At 43.9% G+C, this 22,949-nt stretch overlaps 1 protein-coding gene across 2 annotated transcripts in view; it reads left to right on the top strand.

Annotated features, from left to right (window-relative positions):
• The window catches only part of PTPRT (protein tyrosine phosphatase receptor type T), a 1,022,164-nt gene that overhangs the window by 880,055 nt on the left and 119,160 nt on the right, over positions 1-22,949 (top strand). For both annotated transcript variants that reach the window (XM_044385622.3, XM_044385623.3), the window contains one exon: positions 10,448-10,596. In XM_044385622.3, coding sequence (XP_044241557.1) covers positions 10,448-10,596 — 149 coding nt within the window. The remainder of the gene's footprint in view (positions 1-10,447; positions 10,597-22,949) is intronic.

Below are 22,949 nucleotides of genomic sequence, written 5' to 3' on the forward strand. Positions count from 1 at the left end.
ATGCGCTCTAGGTGACCCTGATGCACCCTTGGGTTTGAGAATCACTGTCACGGAGCATCTGTAGAGAAAGGCCTACTTGTACCACTCCAGTACAGACACTTGGTGCAGAAGTAGATTAAACGTGTCAGGTCTAAGTCATGGGCATCCTCAAATACGAAACAGAGCAACAATAAAGGAATTAGAAGTGTTATTCATTCATTTGTTTAGTCAGTCAACATTTTTAAAGCTTTTACGACATTGTGCCAAGTGCTCAACTAGGTCCTAGAGAAAAGAGAAATGTGAGCTAATGTATATTATGCAAGGTATTATAATGAAGGATGGTGAGAGCGGCAGGCAGATGACGAGGATAGGAAATGGAGGTAAAGTATGTCCCATCAGGGAGAGATCAGAAAAGGCCTCCTGGAAGACATAGTGCTTGAGATGGAACTTGATGGCTTTGTGATCTGTGGATGCATCAACTCAACAGGTGCTTGTGCCAGAACCTTGCAGGGCCCTGGGGCATGGGAAGCGCACAAGGCCAGCGTGACCCCTGCCTGTGTGGTTACAGTCTAGTGGGAGAGATGACCTTGGGGGCTGGCCATCCAGCAAGCCAGTGTGGTTTCTGGATGGGAACTGAAGGCCTGGGGTGGGGGTGAGAGAATGCCCTGGGCTGAGATCTGAGAAGAGGTGTGGGCACAGGGATGCAGAATGCTGAAGGAGGTTCATGGAGCTGGGGGAGGAAGAGCCACAGAGCCTCAGCAATGAGGAAAGATGGTTTGGAAGAGGTTGCTTTGTGTAAAGTCTGAAGGATTCGTGGTCATCCATCGGTCCATGGATAGGCTGGATGAGTAGAGTAGGCAGACCAGCCCGTGGCATCCGAGAGGACATAGACAGGAGACTGAGTTCAGCTCCGCCTCAGCTCAGAGGAGAACATCCCCAGGTAGGGACCTGCACCTCTGGAAGGGCTGCAGAGGTAAGGAGTCCCTGTCACCAGAGTTGGCAGTCGGGGGCTGGATGTCCACTTGCTGGAAGGGTTGCAAGGGGTCTCCCAGCTAGGGTGGGAGAATGACTCTGAGAACTCCAAAGGCCATTCCAGCCCAGAGAACCTAAGACCCTGTAACCTGTAATGACCTGAAACTGAGGGTCAGAGCATGATTGGGAGAAAAACATCTGTCCAAATGTCTGGCTTGGTTTGTGGTCATATAAGCAAGGTATAGATGGAGCAAGGAGGGCAGGGGAGAAAAAGTCGTCACCTTGGTTCCCTGGAGTGCTTATCTCAGGGAGCCAATCAAACACAAAATTAAGGTAAAAATAAAGCAGGGAAAAAGCATTTAGACTGCTGGTGTGAAGAAGGGAGAGAAAAAGCACTGGCATTTACGGAGTGTCTCTTACATGCCAAAGACCATACTAGGGCATTTATACTTCTTATTTCTAATCATCGGAGTAGCTCTGTGAACAAGGGCTCATCTGATATTATTTTACAGAGAAGGAAACTGAGTCTCATAGTCTCAGAGATGGAGACACAATTATGATTACACAGCTGGTTAGAACTAGGTTAGTCTAGAGCCAAAGTCCATTTCCATAGCCCTGAGAACAGAGGGCTATTTGCTTAGCCCAGGGGTTCTGAGCTCAGTGGCCTGAAACCATTCTGGGCACTTGCTACTGTCCCAATCAGAGATTCTGTCCTCGCTTTCCTGTGAGGCATTTACTCACTTCTCATTGCTTATTATTTAACAAACACTTATAGAGAGCTTATCTGGTAGGTGACAGATCCTATTGTAAGTGCTTTAGTATTTATAAGTCAGTATCTATTGCAAGCGGGTGTCATAAGAATTCACTATAATTAATCCCTATTTTAAAGATGACGAAATTGAGTTAAAAAGAAGCTAAGTAATTTTCCAAGGTCACATAGCTAGTAAATAGTGGATCTGGGACTTGAACGCAGGCAGTCTCGCTCCAGAGCCTATGCTGTTCCCTCTGGGCTCTGCTTCAAGGGATAGTGTGGCCATGTGACCAGTGGGAGGAGGGCCTGGCACCTGTCTTAGGCCTTCTGCTGCACTGTTCCTCTGCCAGCCCTCTAGAGAATGGTCAGACTGAGTCTGACTCTGTCCTTAGCGGAAAGAGCGTGATACAGAAGAGAGCCAACCCGGCAAGAAAGAGAGAGGGGCAGCCACATCCAGAAGAGAGAAGCAAAAGCAGACCGGTAGTAGAGGTACAGACATGGAGAGCAAGACAGCAGAAAGATGGAGGTAATAGATGGTGGCTGGGGTCCCTTGGCCTTTCAAATTGTGGTGGGATGTGCTGTGGTTACTTCTATAACCTTGCCATTCTGGTGGAAACACATAGAAGCCCCAGGCTAGGGTGATGGGGGTTGGAGAGGAAGGACCCACCAGCTACATTCCAGAATGGGTACCCTGCAGTGGGTGCGAGTGTGAGCTTTCTGCCTCCACGTGTGTATGTATGGGTGTGAGTGTGTGTTTACCTGGAAAGGAAGGGAGCCAGCTGAGAAAGCTTTGGGATGAGGGTGGGTATGTGTAGGTCCTTGACCAAGCATGACATAACAAGGAACCTTAGAGAACATTCAGAAGCCCGACTGCCTGAGTTTGAATCCCAGCTACATCTCTTAAAGCTGGGTGGACTTTCAGTGAGTTACTTCCACTCCCTCTGACGCCCGTTCTCATCTGTGAAGTGGGGATGTAATACTCCCAATCTCATACAGTAATTGGAAGAATTAAAGGAGTTAATACACTGTGTTTGTGATAGCCTTATTAGTACCTAGCATGGAATAAGTGCTATATATGTGTTTATTAAAGAAATGAAATAAATTTGGGATTTATTGTTTCATAGAATTGTTATTCAATTCCTAGGACTTCATAATAAAGTACCACCAACTGGATGGCTGAAAACAACCAGATTTATTCTCTTGCAGTTCCAGAGGGTAGAAGTGTGAAATTAAAATGTTGGCAGGTCATTCTCCCTCTAGAACTCTGAGTAGAATCCTTTGCCTCTTCCTAGTTTTTGGTGGCTACTGGCAACCCTTGGCTTCCAGCTGCCTCCCTCCGTTCTCTCCCTCTGTCCTCAGATGCTTTCTCCCTTCTTGTCTCCATCCAAATTTCCCTCTTGTAAGGATACCAGACCCGTTGGAGTAGGGCCCGCCCTAATGACTTCATCTTAACTTGATTCCATCTCTGAAGACTCTTGTTTCCAAGGAAGGTCGCATTCACAGGTACCAGAGGTTAGGATTTCAATATATCTTTAGGAGGGGACACAGTGCAACCAAGAACAGTCATTTAAAAAGCATCTGTTCTTGCCTTGGTTCTTAGATGCCAACTACCCCCTGTCGTGAAATCAATACCCAGAAAGGGGAAAGGGTGTGTCCCTTGTAACTCAGTAAGGAATTGGGAGACCTAGAGCTGACACCCGGATCTCCTACCTCTTGGTCTTCCACTTGCACGGGTGAAACATGGTAGGGATTCTTCACTGATTCAGACCAGCTGAAGAGTGGGTTCTCAATATCAGGGTCCTCAAACTTCCGCTTGTGTTAGAATTACCTGGAGAGATTATTAATCACCCAGAGTTTCTGATTCAGTAGGTCAGGGGTGGGGCCAGAGAAATTGCATTTCTGATATGTTCCCAGGTGAAACTGATGTGCTGGTCCAAAGACAACACTGTTCTACGTCAGTGGTGCTCAAGCTTGGTGGCACATTACCATCACCTGGAGAGCTTCTGAAAACCCACATGCCCAGCCTGCACCCCAGACCAATTAAACTAGAAGCTCATCAGTAATTTCTAAGGCTCCCCAATGATTTGCAGCCAAGGTTGAGAAGTGTGGCTCTAGAATACATCAAAGAACGTTTTTAGAGAACAGGCATTCTTGAGGGCATCCACTTTAGAAGATTCATACTTAATAAGCAATGAGGCAATTTAAATTAATGTGGCTGTTTCCTGTATTTAAAGGATTACCAGAGAGTATGTATTGAGTGCTTACTGTGTACCATGCACTAGGAAAAATGCTTTGCTAGCCACATACCATTTCATCTTCGCAACCACCTTCTGGGAAAGTATTACTGTTACCTTCTTTTCAGACCAGAGGAAACTGACATGCAGAGGGATGAGTAACTTGCAAGAGCTCACAGAGCTAGTCTGAGTTGGAGCCAGGTTTTGATGCCAGGCTGTCTGGCACCAAAGCCACTGTGTTAACTGCTTTGCCATTCTACCTCCTAAGAGAAAGTGGTGTGTTCTCCTTTAAATTCTGCACATATCCATAGCCTCATTTATGCTGTCCACTCTGATGTGGTGTAGCCCAGCCCCTGCCTCGATTACAGTAATTCTGAGTTAGTCAGATTTGGATTAATGAGGTTTTGCTGCATTCACAAGGGACTAGGATCATGTGTACTGTGGACTGAATTTGCACTTCTAATTTCATTCCAAAAAGAGATGTGGAAGATTGTTAGAACAGGTGTGCCACGCTGGCAGGTAGAAAGCAGGGGTTGTGTCCTGTGGCTTCTGCCATTGTGCCATGTGCCTTGGCTAAGCCCCTCCTTTGTCTGGGCCTGTTTCTTCTTGAATCAAGTGAGAGGATGGTAGAGTTCCCTTTCAGTTCTGATGCTTAACTTTAATTAAAGATCCAGTCGTGCCAGCACAGAAGCATCCTGGCTTCAAAGGGTACAGTGCCAGCTTTTAATAGGAGTAGAGTCTCAGCTCTTCGTTTTCTTTGTCCACCTCCTATGCGCTGAGGATCTCTGTCTGGCTCCAGTGTTCTAATCTTTGTGGCTTCCCAGGAATGCATGTCCAGAGATACCAACAGAGGATGGGTCAGAGGAAGATCCCTGCGGGGAAAAGAAAGAGCACCTTATCCGTGTCTCCCCAGGAGCATGGGCATAGCTCTTCACAGGTAGGGAAAAACCCTAAGTGGAACTCCCATCACTCTCCCCCAATTGGCTAGAGCTTCCTGTTCCCACCCCAGAACAGATTCAAGGATTTTGCAGAATCCAGATGGTGGAATTCCCTACCGCCTCTTTTCCAAGTGGCTTTTCAGTCTCTACTTCTCCAGTGAGGGAGTGCTCGCTACTTCCCAAAGCTTAAGCAGGGCAAGGGTCATGCCTGGGGCTTTTTATATCATGATCTCTTTCTAAGAGCTGCTGGTACAAAGTAGGTACTCATTAAATATTTTTTCCAACAAATCAATGAGCAAAGAGGAAGAAACTACTAACTTTGGGAAGGAGACGAAGACTTCTAAGAGTAGGGGACATTTGACTTGGGACTTAAAAGATGTAGAGAAGATTACCAAAGAAGAAATGGGAAGGACCATCAGCCATCAGGCACTTCCAAAAGAGAGCCAAGCGCTTCTACTTTGTTCTTTCTTCCTTGTGTCAAGCCAGCCTGTTTCTAATTCTGCCCCTGGGGCCACAACAGAGCCAGACGCCAGATATGTGATGAGAGCATTCCTGAATATTCCCTCTCCTTGAGAGTAATCCCCATTGTTTCAGACGCCTTCTCTCAAAGTGTGATTTTAGAACCTTTCACGGCCTTGCATTCCTCTCCCTCGAGCCATTCCACCTGACACTATCCCTTATAAAGAGTGGTGCTCAGAATAAATCATAGGACTCACAGTCCATCATGGGCATATCCACTGCCACCTACCCTCGCTCAGCTAACAAGCAAAGGTCAGAAAGACCTCAGAGTGATCTGTTAGAAGAAAGAATGCCAGGAGCTATGGTCACATCACATTGTCCCCACCTGTCAGAAACAGTAAACTGTGGATTGCTAGGTCTTAAAACATTCTTCAGCTCTAGAAATGTCCCTGTAGAGGAACAGATAGGCTTATGCATGTTCTCTTTTTGCCAGCTTTTGGTACCCCCTGCTGGCGAAATTGTGTGACCCAGTTGGCAAGAATCTCCGAACAGCTAGAGAAAAAATTCCAAGTTTCAGAAGTCAGGAGTACTTGAGTCTTGAAGGATCTGAAGATTGCATGAGTTATGTGACTATCCTATTTATCATGTAACCATTTTATGCGATTTTTTAAAAAAACATTCTGTAGCTATGGCTATTCCGTGGGCTCTAAGTGAAAAAAAAAAATCTGACTTCTGTAAACATTCCATTAATTCTGCAAACATCACAAGAATTCTATGACAACCACCGGAAGAAAATGCTAAGTTGTCAGCCAAAAATATTCATAAGTAGAAATATTTCAGGTCACAAACTAATTTTGTGCAAGTTTTTCTTCCTCTTTCCTTGTATGTATCTTTTTTTAAAGTGGTTATAATTTGCAGTCGGAGTAGGATGGCAATTTTTTCTGCACTTCAAATTGTAGACTTTTAAATATAAATTTGTACAACAAATTTATTGAGCCCTGGCCATGTGCCAGGCACTTAGCAAGAAATTGGAGTTGGTGCAAGAAGTCAAAAGCCCTTCACCCGAGAGGTTCTTGCCCTAGTGGGTGGGAGAGTTGAACCACTTCAGTTCAACTAAACAAGTGCTTAGCTGACATGGCAACAAGGCTTTCCTTGATCTGCTGAGAGGGTTCAAATCACCTACTGGCATGCTTCTAGCTCCGTGCATTTCTCCTCCTTGGCTTTCATCACTTCTGTGATTTTATATTTGTTTCTGCATTTATCTGTTTAGCACCTTCTGTATTCTGTGAAGGTCAAGGTCATGTCTGGCTCTTGTCACTGTGATCTTACATCTAGCGGAGAGACCGGTACACGTAGGTGCTCAATAAATATTTGTACAGCGGATGAGTTAGCGAAGAAGAGAAAAACCACAAATCTATTTAGAGAAGAAAAACCTCAAAGGAGAGTGGACATTTGAATACCACTGAGCCTTGAAGGATGAAGAGGAGGTGGCCAGTGGAGAAGAATGGGGACACATCAAGGAATATAGAGTATTGAGGAATTGCTGGGGGGTGAAGATTGGTAGTTGGTGTTTTCTTTTTTTTTTTTTTTTAAAGATTTTATTTATTTATTCGACTGAGATAGAGACAGCCAGCGAGAGAGGGAACACAAGCAGGGGGAGTGGGAGAGGAAGAAGCAGGCTCATAGCGGAGGAGCCTGATGTGGGGCTCGATCCCATAACACCGGGATCACGCCCTGAGCCGAAGGCAGACGCTTAACCACTGTGCCACCCAGGCGCCCCTGTAGTTGGTGTTTTCTAAGAGGAGGTGTGTGTGGAAGATAAGGCTGAGTTGAAGCCTAGAGCCGTAGCCTGAGGACTTTCATGCCCTACTCATAGGCTTGGATTTCCCCCTCTTTTAAGGGAAAAAGGGGAGGGGAATCAGTTAAGCTCTGCGGTTATAGGAATAAACATGATTTTTCCTGTATTACCGAGAGGGTTTTTTAATACTTCAATTCTGATAGAATAAATAGATCCCAAAACTATGGTTTTTGTGTTCTGTTTCCTTCTACATCCTTTCCTTCTGTTTCGACTTTGTAGCTGTATCTGCCAGTTGCTGAAACACCTGTCTGTACATGTTCAGATTATTATAGAGCATCATTATCACCGTGAACACATAGTGTAAACCATGGGCTAAATACTAAGCGTGCCACGCTCCTGAGTTTTTACAACTCGGTTCGCTGTCCAGTCTTCAAATATCCATGTTTTGGAGAAGCTCATTTTTTCATTTTTCATCCAGGTTTTCAGAGCTACCCAAACATTTCTGTAAAATGCCATTTTTGATAGGTACAGCGAGACCTTTTTATTATTATTATTATTATTATTATTATTATTATTATTATTATTATTATTATTCCTCCTTTGGAAACAAATGATTTGTGCCTAAGACAACTCTCTCCATATTATTTTACCCCTAATGGAACGAGATTGGTGGGAGTTCTGCGCCTACGGAAATATCAAAGCCTCTAGTATACACTCACTTCTAGTTTTAAAGTTAACTTTCTTATTGGATTTCCTTTTATTTCCTGCTGGGGCAATGTGAGCAGAGCTCGGAGAAAGGCAATGGATCTGCTGTATATCTTTTCAAATTTATGATTAAGAAGGTCACATATACATTTTTAAACACACTCCTTTTTGATAATAAATGAAGAATAAAATTTCGAAATGTCATCAGTAGTAGACCCACTCATTTCTCTTTCGCTGGTGCTCTCCCTGCCCCCAGTCTGATTGCCTGGTGGTGGTGAGAAAAGTCCCAACTGATTCAATGCTTCGGTCCTTGTTGTTTCCGTCTGCCAGGAAGAGTCTGACTACTGGAACACAGCGCATGTGGCCAAAGCATCCTAACCAAAAGATGCATTCCTTCTACTCGAGCCAATGGAAGAAAGGAGGGGAGGGAGGGAGGGAGGAAGGAATTCCATTTTAGGCTGCATTTGTCTTCAAATTGTGGCCCAAATCGGGGAGATAAAATTCTCTTGTTAGTGGAGATTTCCTGGATCCAGATTTGCTCTTCCTGCCTCTCCACCCTGCTCTCGGCCTCCACAGCTAGATCTACATGGACTCCATGCCTCTGGCTTTCAGTTTGGTTTAGCTAATGAGAGCTGCTATTCAGAGGTCAGGGGGAGAGGGAAGCATGTAGTCAGGGTGTTGATGCCTCTGGTTCCCTCCCTGGGAGGACCAACTGGATCCCTTGAGAGAAGGCTACTGCTTCTGGGCAGGTGGTCTTCTCTTGTCTTCACAACTCTCTCCTTCGGGGTTCTGGTCACTTCTTCCTCTGCTTTGTCCCTCTGGAACATGGTGGCCAACAGCTCACCGTCACTAGAGCAGACCTTGCGTTCCCCTTCACCTTCTTACTTTTGTCAGTAGTCCTTTTGCACATAAACTCTCCCCAAATTATCCCCACTTGAGCGTGCCGTCTGTCATTTTTCTGTGCAGTCCTGCACCTAGATTGAGGGACCCATGTGAAGGGGGTTGTTATCATACTGTCAAACCAGAACTGATCCTAGATGAACTCCCCTAAAAGACTTCTAGGTCTAGGATTATTCATTCATTTCATACCTCCTCTGACAGGGAGATCATTACCTCTTGAACTGCCTATTTCATGACCAGGCAAGCTCCATTTTGGAAAATTGTTTCCTACATGGTGCTGAATTTGACTTCTCTGAGAGATCTCTTGTTTCCGTGTTGAAGTAGGAGTGATCAAGATTGAAGTTGAAGCCAAAACGTATGGAAAATGGAGCAAGAGACCTAGGCGAATTTACCCCCAAGATATTTAATGTGCCCATCACCTTCCACATCACAGGAAAAAAATAACTATATTTAGAATTGGAAATATGGGGAAATCTCAGAGGAACTGTGTTGGTTTTTAGAAATATTTGAAGAACTGTTAAATGCAAGAGGTATTTGTCATATTTTTGTATTTCTAATGATCTAAGAACAATCAGTTAAGATTTAAGAGAGTTAGATTTAAAATCCATATGAAGAACTTTTTAACCCTTCAGCTGCCTGGGGAGGTGTCAAAATCTCTACCACTTGATATCCTGGGATTTCACATAGGTCTCCTGGAATGAGGTTGGACCAGTAAGGATGACATAAAAACAGGAATAGCAGTTGCCACATGTTGAATGTTCTCTGTGTGCCAGGCACTGTGCTCCTTGTGTTTCGCACTTGATCTCATTTAATCATCACGACCCTAGGGGGCTGGTCCTGTTGTTTCCCACAGTTACACAGAGGACAAGTTCAGAACTTGAAGAGGTTAAAGAACTTGCTGTCATGCAGCCAGCAGAGATAGGATCTGAACCCAGGCCTTCCTGGCCAAAACCAATGGTTTTAACCTCCAGTGGTTGATGTCAGAATGACCTGGGGAACTAGGTGACCACACACTGGCCTCGCCCCTGTCCTGCCTCCATGAGCGGGGGCCTCTGTGTGCTTTTATCAGCTCTTGAAATGACGCTAATTTCCACCAGAATTTGGGAACCACTGCTTTAAACTAATATTATTATAAATACCATCTGGTTCTGAGGATCTTTTACTCCTATGAGAATAGTTGGGCATTCAGTTCAGCTTTCAGTTTTCTCCTTTGAGCTACAAGACTGACTACCCCCCACCCTTACCCTTCACCAACCAGCAGCCCCTACTTCAGTCTACCATTGTTTGGTGTGTTATTTTGTAGTCTTAGTCCCAAAGAAACATCAGATTCCATTGTGAATCTCATTCAGAATCATGGGAACAGAAAGATCAATCTGGCCTCTTCCCTCCTTTAAAAGGAGAGCAAGGGAAGCATCATGCAAGTCTCAATGATTTCCCATTTTAAGCTCAAGCAAGGAACATACCTTTGTTGGTGATGAGCCAGGATAAGTCTCATATTTCTGAGTAAAGGAAAGCCATTAATAATTTCAGGAGGTCTTAGGTTTATTCCACCTTGGCATTGGAGGACCCACCATGACTGTTTCTGGAGAATGAACCAGGTTTGGGGGTTGAGGATGAAGAGTGGGGAAGAAGAGCAATCTGGTCTTCCCAATGCTTTACTACAACTGAAACCATCTGACTGTGATTTTTTCCCCTTGCACATGTCCCAAAGGAAGCTGGCCAAGAAGCAGAAGGAGACACAGAGTGGAGCCCAGAGGGAGATGGGGCCTGTGGCCTCAGCCGACAAACCCACCACCAAGCTCAGCACCAGCCGCAACGATGAAGGCTTCTCCTCTAGCTCTCAGGACGTTAATGGATTCAGTAAGTTGAGCCAACTAAGGGGAAGGGAACGCCCATGGTCCAGCTTGACTCTGGTACTTCTGCTGTGGACCTCTCACAGTGGTCAGATGCTATAGGCATGGGCTCAGGATGCTTCCTTGGGATGTTCCAAGGATGAAGGTTCTCCCTGGCAGACTTGGGGCAGCCCATCTTGATGGAAAAGGAGGATTTAAGACTGTCCCCCAAAGCAGATGGAAATGGGGGCAGACCAGCTTAACTACTTGTTAACAAAACTAGTAATAGGTGTTAAAAAAAAGAGAGAGAGATGGTTATGCCCATAAGGAGAAAAACATGCCACACGGAATTGAGTGTCTTACAGTTTTCAAAACAGTGTTTCGTATAAACTATGTAAGGCAGGTGCATCATGGATTATTATTGTCTCTGTTTTAAGTGCTTAGGAAACTGAGGCTCAGAGAAGCAAGTTCTCCGATGTCCCAGGGCTGATGAGTAACGTATCCAGACGTGGACCCAGGCCTCCCAAGCCTTACCAGGTCCAAGCCACAGCCAGTGTTCCAAGTGGTGTTCAGTCAAGAGCCCCTGAGCCCTCATGCAGAGGGGATACAAGATCCCAAGCCGATAGAAGTGGCTAAGATTTCAGGGCTAACCCTAGTCCAAAGGAGAACCTCAGTACTGGCAACATTTAAAGCTACCTTGGTGGTCAGACTCAAGAGAACTAACTTTTGTTCTCATCCTTCTTTAAGCTGGTCTTTTTCCTGGATTTAATAGAAATACTAGATCCCCCAGCCTCTGCTCCAGATTGGGGAATTTAGAAACTCTAAAGGAGTATGAGCATAGACAAATGTCCTCCACACACTGCGTCAGTGGTGAATGGAAGAAACCATAATTTGTAAAAATCACATAGATATGATCGATTTGGGGTGGTGAGGGTCCATGAGAAAATGAAGAAAGAAAGGAAAAAATATTTATTGACCATCTTTGTCCTCTCCACGCCCTATAAGATACTTTGTACAATTGGTCCCATTTTGTAGATTAAGACATTGAAAGTTCCATGCATTTGGCTGACCTTCTCAGAGTGGCTTAGCTAATTTCCGATGGATCCAGGATCTGAGGGTAACTCAGACCCGTGATTGCTAACCTCAGCTGCAGCACAGAACCCATCTGAGATAGTTTTCAAAGAACACATAGGTAGGCTGTGCACCTTACCAACTAAATCAAAATCTTCTAAGAGAAGAGGGGGAAAGGAGATGATTGGTAAAGTGGGATGTGCATTTTGTAAAAGCCATTTAGCTGGTTCTTAGAGGCACAGTGGTTAAGACCCTGAACTTTGAGGGAAGCAGTAGCTGTTTTCAAATATTGACATGCTGCCTTAGGAAAGAAATTAGTTTCAAACCTATAAAAAGGTTGAAAAAAATTGTAAAACGAATACTGCTATACCTTGTACCTAGACTCGCCAATTATTCACACGCACTCTGTTGTGTGAGTGAGTGAGTGTGTATGTGTGTGTATATATATCTCTATCTATCTATATATAATATACATTATATACATATATGTATATATATAATTTTCTGAACCATTTAGAAGTAAGTTGCAGACATCATGACACTCTATCTCCAGAGAATTCAGCATGTGCTTCCTAAGAATTAGGACAGCTCTTCAACAAAACCACTATAAAATTATCTTACCCAAGAAATATAACCTATTTTGGTATCTAAAATAGTCTACAGTTGAATTTCTTCAGTGGCCCCCAAATATTTGTTGTGGTTGTTGTTGTTTTTATTGTTTTAGTTCAGGGTCCAGTCAAGGTGCTCGCATTATATTTGGTCATCATGTCTCTCACCTTTCACCTAGAATGGCCCTCCCTCCTTTATTTTTTCTTGGGTGCTGACATCTTTTAAAAGTCTAGGCCTGTGGTCCCATAGGATGTGGCACAATCCAGATTAATCTGATTTTTTTTTCATCATGATCACAGTCAGGTTAACATGTCAGCAAAAATGTGACCTAGGTGGTATCCTACACCCCCCTTTGCATCGTATCAGCAGACAAACGCTATCCCATTGTCCGTTGTTGGCCACGCTAAGTCTGCATACTTCTTAAGACTGTGTAATGGCTTTAAAAACAAAATCTAACAGCGCATACTGATTATTTCATGAGCAAATATTTAACTTCCGTTTTCCTCAGAGAGCAGAGCAAGTTTGTGGTCTGCCTACCCACGAAGCCAGTCCTTTTTCCTTTCTGAACACAGATGCATCACAGGGATTCATACCTTCCCTCAGGACCAGGAAAAGGGGAGAGTGGCGTCGACGGCCAGAAGAGGCAGGCAGGGGGTTGACAGGGAAATAGGCTTGGCGTGTCCTTAAAGAAAGGCCTATCCAGAGCTCCCCGAGAATCTCTGCCTGGATTAACCTGTCTCAGATTCTCCTGGTTTTGGCCCAGGGGCCAGGAAGCTCAACAGCAAGTCTAGCTGATAGAACATTCACCCAAAACCTTTCCTGGATAGGCCAGATGCTTGTGCACGCTTTTTTCCATTTGTAGAAATGCCCTGGGAAGACTGAATGCCAAAAATATTATAGTCAGAGATACACGACGTCAAAATTGTAGATATTTGATCTTAAGCTTTCTGATCTCAAGTGAAAACATGGGTAATACCAATTTCTTGGATTTCGAGGGGAAACATCACCACTGTTTTCCCCGTGGGCTAAAACTTCAACTCTTAAGAGGAAAACACCCAAGACCCAGGTAGATTAGCCAGCCAAAGGGGAAGAGGAAAGCCATCCAATAGAATCTAATTAATCTCTACATCTTCAATGTAGAGAGACACTATTTCCAAATGATTGCTATGTGTGTGTGATTTATATGCATACACGCACAGACATAGCCATATGTACACAGCCAAGCATATATACGCAGGCATACATGTGTATACATTTTAATGATACTGCTTTTAGAAAGACAGAGGAAAAAATTTCAATTGGCATTATACTCAATTATTAAGAAATTTTGCATTTGTCTGAATCACTGAATATTTTAGGACTCTATCTTTGCATCTGGTGTCCTCAGGCTATAGCCACAAACACGCTCTGGGGATTCTTTTTAATGCCCTGGAATACAGCAGGTGCCTTTTAAAATGCCCTGTGGAACCGCTGGGATGAGATTTGAGGGGGAAAAATGTAAGTAATGCTTACACTAGAGATGTAGAAATTGCTTCTGAAATCACCCTGATGTATGTAAAATTGAATCTATTTTCACGGCATTAGGGAAGTGACTAGCTGGCTTCTGCGTCGGCTTTAGGAGGCCCTGAGATGATTTGCAAATGTTGAGGAAGCACTGAGAAAGGCAGAGCCCGAGAATACGTGTCACATCAGAAAAGATTACAGAAGAATGTGCCCTGAGCAATTATTTCATTATTGAACAGGTGGGCTCTTGCCTAATTTAAACTCCCCATCTCCCTGCGTACGTTGATTTTTCTGGGGCTTTCTATTCCAAATGACTGCTAAGTTGCACAGCAGCCATTCAGGCAAGCCTCTGGATTTTGTATGGGAACAATGAACTCCGGGCTGCAAGGGTGAGAGGGCTCTGCCAGCTCTGGGCCTGGCTTTGGAGTGCTGTGGCATTCTTGAGAAAGTAGTGCGCGTCACATTTCAAGGACAAACAATGTGCATCATCTTCGGTTTGAAGAAATGTCGGCTTTTATTAAGTGAGCTCATTTTGATCTTATTGCCCTGCGTACCTGATTGTTATTTTTGTTGTTGTTCCGGAGATCTTTCACTCACTGGGCTAATTTTCCGTGTCTTTCTTCTGATGCTATCTTTTTATATCCATGCTTACATCTTCTTCTTTATCTCTTTTGTTCATAATGTCATCTTCTCTGTGTTCATTTTCGTCCAAATCAAAGTGCTTCAAAACAAATCCCTGTTGAATTTCTGTGATAGTGATGCTGGGGAGGCCGGTCTGAGCACCCGGGGGGAGGGGGTCCTACAGGACCTGCCAAGAGGGTCCGTGGTTCTGCACAGGCTAGAAGTCAAACACGAGCCAGCAGGAGGTGAAAGCAGTTTATCAAAGTTATAAAGGCTGTGTGGGTACAGAGTGTCTGGGAGACTCAGAAAGGAAAGGAGGGAGTCTCACCTTTTTTGGAGTCGGGGGTGTTTATTGAAGATGGTGGTCTGGTATACGTGTCTGCTTAGCCATCCAGGAACCAGTTAGAACAAAGACAAGAGTCTAGCTGTTATTCCTTGGAGCCAGGGGGTCCTGGCCTCAAGATGTCTAATGCCAGGGGTCTGGAATAGGTATGTGGTGGCTTCATGCAGTCATTCTCACTTGTCCTTCCTTAGATGTTATCTATTCCAAGGAAATCACTAACCCTTGTCCCTTACAAGGAAGACATGCACTGTTTGCATTTTGAGGCATTTATAAAGTAGTGTCTCACATATAACAAGTGTTTCTACTAGGTTTTTCATGGTTTACAAAAGTCCTTTTGCAAAATGCTGGAGCCAAAGATCCTTATTCATGCACCATAAGATAGCTTGTAGGTTTCTTATTACCCCTATTCTACAGACAAGGAGACTGAGACTCAGAGAGACTCCATGCCCCAAATCACATAGACATTTGCAGAGTCATATTAAGAATCCAATTCTCCTGACATCTGTTTGATCATATCCATCTAGCTCTGCAGAGAATTTGGGAACATATCCAATAACAGTACCTACATTAAAACAGTAATAAGAGAAATAAATAATCAAGATCAGGAACATATAAATAAAGACAAGAAGATCAAGATCAGGTTGGATTAAAATGTAATTGTATTATGTTAAAAAGTAAGCTAAAAATGCAGGCTGGTACCTTTCAAATTCCGATTTGGTTCTGAGCTTTCTAGTAGCAAAAGCCCAAAGGAAGGTAACTTTCATTGGCATCTAGTACTTACTAGACCATAAGCTTTGTATAAATCCCACTCTTAAGTCTCCTAGGAACCCTATAAATTAGATGTTATTCCCACTTCATAAATGAGGGAACTGAGTTTCGGAGAGCTGAAATAAATAAGCCCAAAGTCACACACACAAAGAGAGGGGATGGGATTAGAAGCCAAATAGGGTTATCTGAGTGCTGAACCAGTGTTCCTTGTCCTGGACTATGAATGGTAGCCTCTGACAGCTAGGAGAAAGGGGAAGCACCACTCTTCTCCCCGTGACCAGCCAGCTTTTTTCCCATGTGGGCAGAAGCCGCTGCCATAGCTGTGTCCCACATGGAGGCCCGGGGCTGGGAACTGACACGGAGCCGATTCATTTCCTCTATCCACTCGAGAGCCTACAGGAAGGCAGCTGCCCTGGGCATGCTCTAACAGGCAGGATCTGTAGGAATCATCCCATCGGGAGCTTTCTAGGAGGTGGGACTCTAGACCCGATGGCCCCATCCTCAGGCATTCCTGATCTGGACAAGCCCTAGATAGATACATAGAGAAAGGAGTAAGGGATGGCCCCGGGCACAGAGAGCTTGTAGCTCATGAGGGGAACGGGTGGTCCAACAACAAAGATTTTTGCAGAGCCCAACCAGGGCTGCAGTAGCAGCCTGCCTGCACAAAGAGCCACAGGACTCTTCCCCTGACTTTGTACCTCCAGTGCAACCAAAAATATATCTGGTAGCCTCAGAGCTTGCTGTGGCTTCACAGATGTTTGCTGCTGGGGAAGAGGGGTGATCCTGAAACGTAATGATCCTCATGACCTTCAGCCCACAGACCTCCTAAAAGGATGTCCTTGTGGGTACATCAGGGAATGTCCAAGCTTGATACCCTACAGAATGGCTTGGCATAATGGGGCGGGCAGAAGGAAGCACCAGGCAGGATGTTAACCTGATTATTTTAGGAACATATTATATAACTAAAGTGATTCAAATAGGGAATAGAGGTCATGACTTTAAAAGTGTAATGGCTGAGGTTGCCTTAAACTCCTTAGGAAGAGTCCTTCACTCTGTCAGGAAGATGTTGAGCCAGGTAGAGAAATGGGTCTCTGGGAAAATTGGTCTGGCTGTGACCCTCCCTTGGGACCCTATGCCCTTGATGATGTGTGATGTTAAGGATTGCTAATGATACCTTCGCTCTGTTTGGCACCTGTTAGGGCAGTCATTTTGCTAGATGCTGAATTATCTCTACTTCTTGATGCATTGCAACCAGGTGGGAATTACTATCCTGCTGTCATGAGGAATCCTAAATTCAGTAAAGTTAAATACATTTCTGCTGTCCCATCTTTGCAGTACTCCAGCTTGACCTTCTCCCTTTTGCTTAAAACCCTACAATGGCTCCTTGTAGCCCCTTAGGGAAAGGCTAAAGTCCTAAGCATGGACTCCTCAGCTCTCCATGGCTGCTGACCAGTGTGTACCCTGACCACTACCTAAACTCTCTGGCCCATCTGATACCCACTGAGTATTTGAATGTATGAATCAGAGAACCAATGATGGAGCTGGAATTCAAACGAAGATCTTCTAGCTCTGAGCCCATATCTGGTAACAATTCCTCTGGTAATGAATTTTCTCTACTTTTAAGCTGTAATCTGCTGTATGTAACTTCCATCCATTTTTCCTGTTTTTGCACCCAAGTATGTATTGGTCAGAAACCTTATGCTGGCCCTTGTCTTCCCTCTGATCTCACATGAGGTAGTGAAGTCAGTCTTTGTCTTCCTGCAGTACCCACCTCCCACCCCATGCTGTTGGACTGCGGCCAGGTGTGTGCCCTGTAGGTCCTTCCCTTGGGCTGAGCAGCCCACATCAGCCATCAGCCTCCAGGATACATTTCTGTTTTCCGCTTTGCTCAATATCTTGATTGGCACCTCTGTCTCCATTTGGTCCGTGTCCATGGAGTGCATGGTCTCCAAGATGAATGTGACTCTCTGCATCAGGTTGAACTACTGGAAGTTTAGAGAGCCGCCATCACCATCATTCTGGATTCCACATCTGGGTTCAGAATACACTGCTCACATTTGAGTGAAGCTCCAAATGTCCATCACATATCTGCCTAATGCAGAGCTCATGGCTTCCAACTAAGGCTGCCTCATTCAGCCCAAGTAAAGATGCTTTTGGGGGGGGCCCAGGTAAAGACTTTATATTTCCTCTGTGCTGTATCTTCTCGTTAAATTTGGCCATGTTATCCCAGCTTACTGAGGTATGTTTTATTTATGGTTGTGTCAGCCAGTGAGCTCACTGAATCTTCCCAGTTTGGAGCCTCAAAATGCACTAATTATTAGATTATTATTATTCATAATATCAGCTATCATCTATTGAGCATTAATTATGTGCCTATTTCCAGCTGAGTGTTTTATATGCATTATCTTGTTGGGAAGATTAAATAAGTGTTATGATTGTCCCTGATGATTTACAAGTGAGGAAACTGAGGTTTAAACAGAAGGAACTTGCCTCAGGCTTATAGCTTTATGTGGCAGAGTTGGAACTGAAACCAGGATCTGACATGCCTACAGCCAAGACCACTCCACTAAATCACAGGTGTTTCTCTTCCCATTTTATAGAAAAAGAAACTGAAGTCCACAGATACTGAGTACTGAGTCATTGTGTGGTTCTCAGAGTGTGGTCCCCAAATGAGAAGCATCGGCATCACATGGGAACTCTTTGGAAGCAACTTCTTAGGCCTCACCCCAGACCTCCTGAACCCAAAGCTCTGCGGGTGGGGCCCAGCCATCACTGTTTTTAACAAGCCCTACAAGTGATGCTGATGCACGCTCAAGTTTGAGTCACTGGCTCCAGGTAAAGCCTGGGACTGTCAGACTCCAAAGGCCTTGTTCTTTATGTGCCAAGTTGTCTCTGAAAATAGTAGAGTTACACCACACTGGGAAAGACAGGCTAACTCCCCATTTCTCAGGGTGGAGGCACCAAGAAGGCATTGCCACTTGGAGGTATTGGGCCTCAAGGTTGCTAAAAACCCATTTATAGCTGTGCCCCATTTATAGGCATTCTTTCTCAACAATCTCTGGAGCTTTCTCTCCTTTTGTCTGAATAGCAAACAACCTAAGAGTCAGAGTGGAAGGAGTGGAAATTTACAAGGAAAAGCAATCATGAGTCACACAGTGAAACCAAGAGCTCAACAGAACATCATGAAGAGAAATAAAAAAAAAAAATGCACAAAATTCTGTTTGCAAGGACAATTATATTTTCTGGTTGCTCCAAGATTAAATTGAATCTAGGAGAAGAATTGAATGTTACAAGCTTGCCACCTCCAGTTTTATTGAATATTTTACAGGGATTATTGAATATTTTGTAATCATCCACTTGGCTGACAGATTAAAGGACATACTTATTTAATTCCTGGCAACGCGAAGTTGAATGGAATTATTTATTCCCTGGAAGTGCAAAATGGAAATTGAAGTGGCCTTGAAAAAGTAGACAAACTGTCTATCACAAACACTGAGTTAAACTAACACAAGTTTCAGAGAAGGATATTAAACTCAGAAAGAGACATAATAGACCATCAAAACTAAAAATTACCTTAGACACCATCTGATCCAATCGTCCCATCTTAAAGATGAAGAATGAGTCCCAGAGAGTTTCCTCAAGGTCACTCATTGGGTCACCTGCAAAAGAACCTGGGCTAAAATTGGGGGCTGTGACCACTCTAGTCTATGTCCCACAGTCTCCTTTGGATGAATTAAATATGGCCAATAATGGTTTGTTCTATAGACATTTTCTGTAGATCCCAATCCAATTTCTGCACAGATAGAATCTTCTCAAATTGAATTATGCTTTTCATCTCCTGGTTTATGGGAACTGAGGTGTTCCTTTAAATATTCATTGAATACCAACTGTATGCCAAGTGGTGTAGGAATTGTAAAGATAAATAAGGCATGGTCTCTGCCTTCAAGGATATTATTGTCCTCCAAGAGGAGACTTGTAAGTGGATTAACTTCAACAAATGTGATAAGTGATAGATAAAAGATGTATATAGTGCCCTGGGAACACTCATCATAGGCTCAACAAGTGATTGATTCTGCCTTAGACAATACTATGTGAGAGAATGGATTTTGACTTGAGGGAGGAGGAAAACGAAGATTGTGCCCGGTGGAAGGGACAAAGTCTTGGAAAAGGATCATGGTGGGCTCAGAAAAGGGACTTAGAGTACAGGGTGTTCTGTGTTGAGAGCGTATGGCCAGAGATATGGCTGGAACAGTAGCTGGAACCTGCCTGAGAAGAGTCTTAAATTTGTAGCCTACTTCAATTCACTTTACAGGAAGGGCAACCTATTTGGAAATTAGAGTGATCCCAGTGTTAGGCACCTCTGCATGTTGTTGAAACCTGGCCTCATATTCTCTTTGATTTGTATAGATTCAGCCTTCCATTGTAGATAAGTAGAGTAGGAACAGCATTTTATCAGCTATGGACCTTTACTTTCATCGTGAGCTGGCCCAGCTTTTCCTTCTCAAAGAGACCTCAGTAAAGCTACAAAGCTAAAGTTGCTTTTTGCAATTTATGCTAGTCCACTACATCTTGAGAAGAAAATAGACTGTTCTCTGTATCTCGTAGGTAGTCCTGAATTACAGCAGGGCACTTAGAAAGTGCTTGTTAAAGTAATCAGGGATAAAGAAGTGAAGTTGAAAATGTAAATATATAGTTGCTAGGTAGCAGAATAAACCAAGCTTAGAGACCAGGTTTTTTGTTTTGTTTTCCCTCAGCTCAGTGCCACAGCCTCGAAGAGTTGAAAGCATAAATAATAATTCTCCTAGCTAACATTTTATGTGTAATTACTGGACAAAGTACTTTACTTGCTTCATTAACAACTCTATGAGGCAGGTTAGGGAAACTGAGGCTCAGAGAATTTAAGTAACTTGCTCAAAGGCACCCAGCTACCAAGAGGTCAAATCTGGGTTTGAACCTAGGTTTATATGATTGACCTATCAGCACGCCATCTTTCTTGAAACACTGTCTTTGCTTGACTTTTCCTTTTCTGATATTCCTCCTTCCTCCCCAGCCATTTCTTCTCCTTCTTTGTTATCCATTCCTCCTCTTTCTCCCAACCTCTAACCATTGAGGCATCCCAGAGCTTAGTCCAGAATCTTCTCTTTTCTGCTCATACTCAGTCTAAGTGGGTGGTGATGACATTAAATGAGATCATGAGCACAGGAAGAGGCCAGATTTGGAGCAGAAGAGGGGGAGTTTACATCGAGACGGGCTAGGCTGGTGGTGCTGTTGAGTCATTGAAGGGACGTCAAGTAGGCAGCTGGATCTGTGGGCCTGGAGCTCAGCAGAGTAGTGCAGCCTGGAGATATAAATATTTGCTACATTGCGTACACAAGGTGATTGAAGACTTTGCCATGAATAAGGAAACTGAGGCCCATTGAAATGAAATACATTGTCTTGGGTCACTTAGCAAGTTAATGGAAGAGCCAGAATGTTGAACCGGGGCTTATATATTAGGAGTACCTGTAGAAAAGTAGTCACAACTGAGGGCAAAACATGGGACTATAAAAGGGACTGTGTGGATGTGATCCAGGCATAGAACCTTCTGATCATCCACCTGGACTCTGAGATGGAATTCAGAGTATGTGAAGAAGTTAATGGATTGGGTGGCTTCATGGCTATTTACTTAGCCTGGATTATGATAGAGTCTCAATATTCAAAGCAGAATTTTCTGATTCAAAGTAGAAATTCAAAGAACGTCAAGTATGATTTATGTTAGTGGGTTGGGAGTGGATCTATATATCTCGGAAAGTCAATGAAGTAGTCCTAGGGTTGGCTCCATCACACAGTTCGGGGAGCCCACCTTAACTTTTTGCTCACAGAGATGGGCAGCAGGTACGAGATATAGACAGAAAGTAGAGGTTTGGAAAGTGAACGTCTTTAAGAAGTAATATTTAAGGAAGTGGAAGAAAAGATCAGAGGGCCAAGGATAGGCAAAATCTGTCTGTCCCCATCATTACCATCCTCATCATTCTCTGAATGGTGCCCTATGTATTTCTGGAGGAGAGTGTCATGAAGTTTAGTTACTCAGGCTGACTTTCAGTGAGATGCTCTTGACTCAACTGAGAGAACTACCCACATCCCATCTAATACATCTGTCACCCATACCCATGTCTAGAGCACACAGATGTCAAGTGAGGAGATCTCTAACCAGAACACGAAGTGTTGGTGACATTAACAAGAAAAACGCAGCTCCTCCCTTAAAAAGCCCATAGGAAAGGCAGACAACAATGATCTGGCATGATTCCTGTGGTAGAGAGATGTGTGGGAAGCTGCAAGGAGAGTGGTGTCTGGTGAAGGGAAGCCATCCTGGCCCATTAGCCATGTGCTTCATCTTTCTTCAAGTGATTTACTTTTCACCTCACCAACCATGCAAGCTGACTTCCTAATTATGTGGAGGCTGGAAATGAAAATAAGGTTTCAGTTCCTTAGCACCAAAGCAAGAGGAGATGCTTTCGATGTAACAATGAGGATACATTCAGCAGAGATACAGTACAGACTCATCTCTATGTGTTCCTTTCCTTACCCTCAACAACCAGTTCTACACCACGTTTTGATTATTCCGAGTCTTCCATGTAGCTAGAACCCATCCATACCCACTCCCTCCATCCTTGTGCAACTTACCATCATCTCTTACCTCAATAAGTTCCACAGCCCCTAAATAATCATCAGATTCATCCTTGTCATTCTCTAGTTCATGTTCTTCTTAACAACTAGGGAGATGCAAATTGGAACATGCTGCCTCATCCTTCCCTGGCTTAAAACAATTCTATAGCTTCGGATTACTCTTAAGCTACACCAAAGTCCTCATCCTTAACTTTACATACAGGTCTTGCCCTGTCCACCTCTCCCAAGCTTTCATATATCACTGCCTCCTTCTCTGTGAGCTCTGGTCTTAATACCTTCTTCTCTCAGTGGTTCACCTTTTCTATACACCTTCTACCACAGGGTCTTTATCCATGCTTTTGCTCTGTCTTGTGCAGGGTGCAAAAACGACAGCCCATAGGCCACATGCAGCCCACTGTCTGTTTTGGTAAATAAAGCTTTATTGGAACACACCTATGCTTATTTGTTTACAAACTGTCTATATATAGCTGCCTTTGTGCTGTGTCAGTAGAGTTTAGTGATGGCTGCAGAGACCATCTAGCCCACAAAGCCTAAATTATTTACTCTCTAGCACTTAACAGATATGTTTTCCAAACTCCTCATCTGGTTATACCATACACTTTTCCTAACTGACTCCTTTAGATCTCAGCTCACAGATTTCTTCCATTCCTAACCCTTTTCTCCCAAGACCAGATTGGATTCCTTTGTTAGGTGCTTCACAGAATGTTATTCCCATTTTCTTCTCAGCATTGACTTCATCTTCCAAATGGGCTTGTTTAATGTCCAACCCTTCTGACAGGTGGCAGGTTCCAAGAGGGGAG

The sequence above is a fragment of the Ursus arctos genome, unplaced genomic scaffold, assembly GCF_023065955.2.
Source record: "Ursus arctos isolate Adak ecotype North America unplaced genomic scaffold, UrsArc2.0 scaffold_16, whole genome shotgun sequence".
NCBI classification, from domain to species: domain Eukaryota; kingdom Metazoa; phylum Chordata; class Mammalia; order Carnivora; family Ursidae; genus Ursus; species Ursus arctos.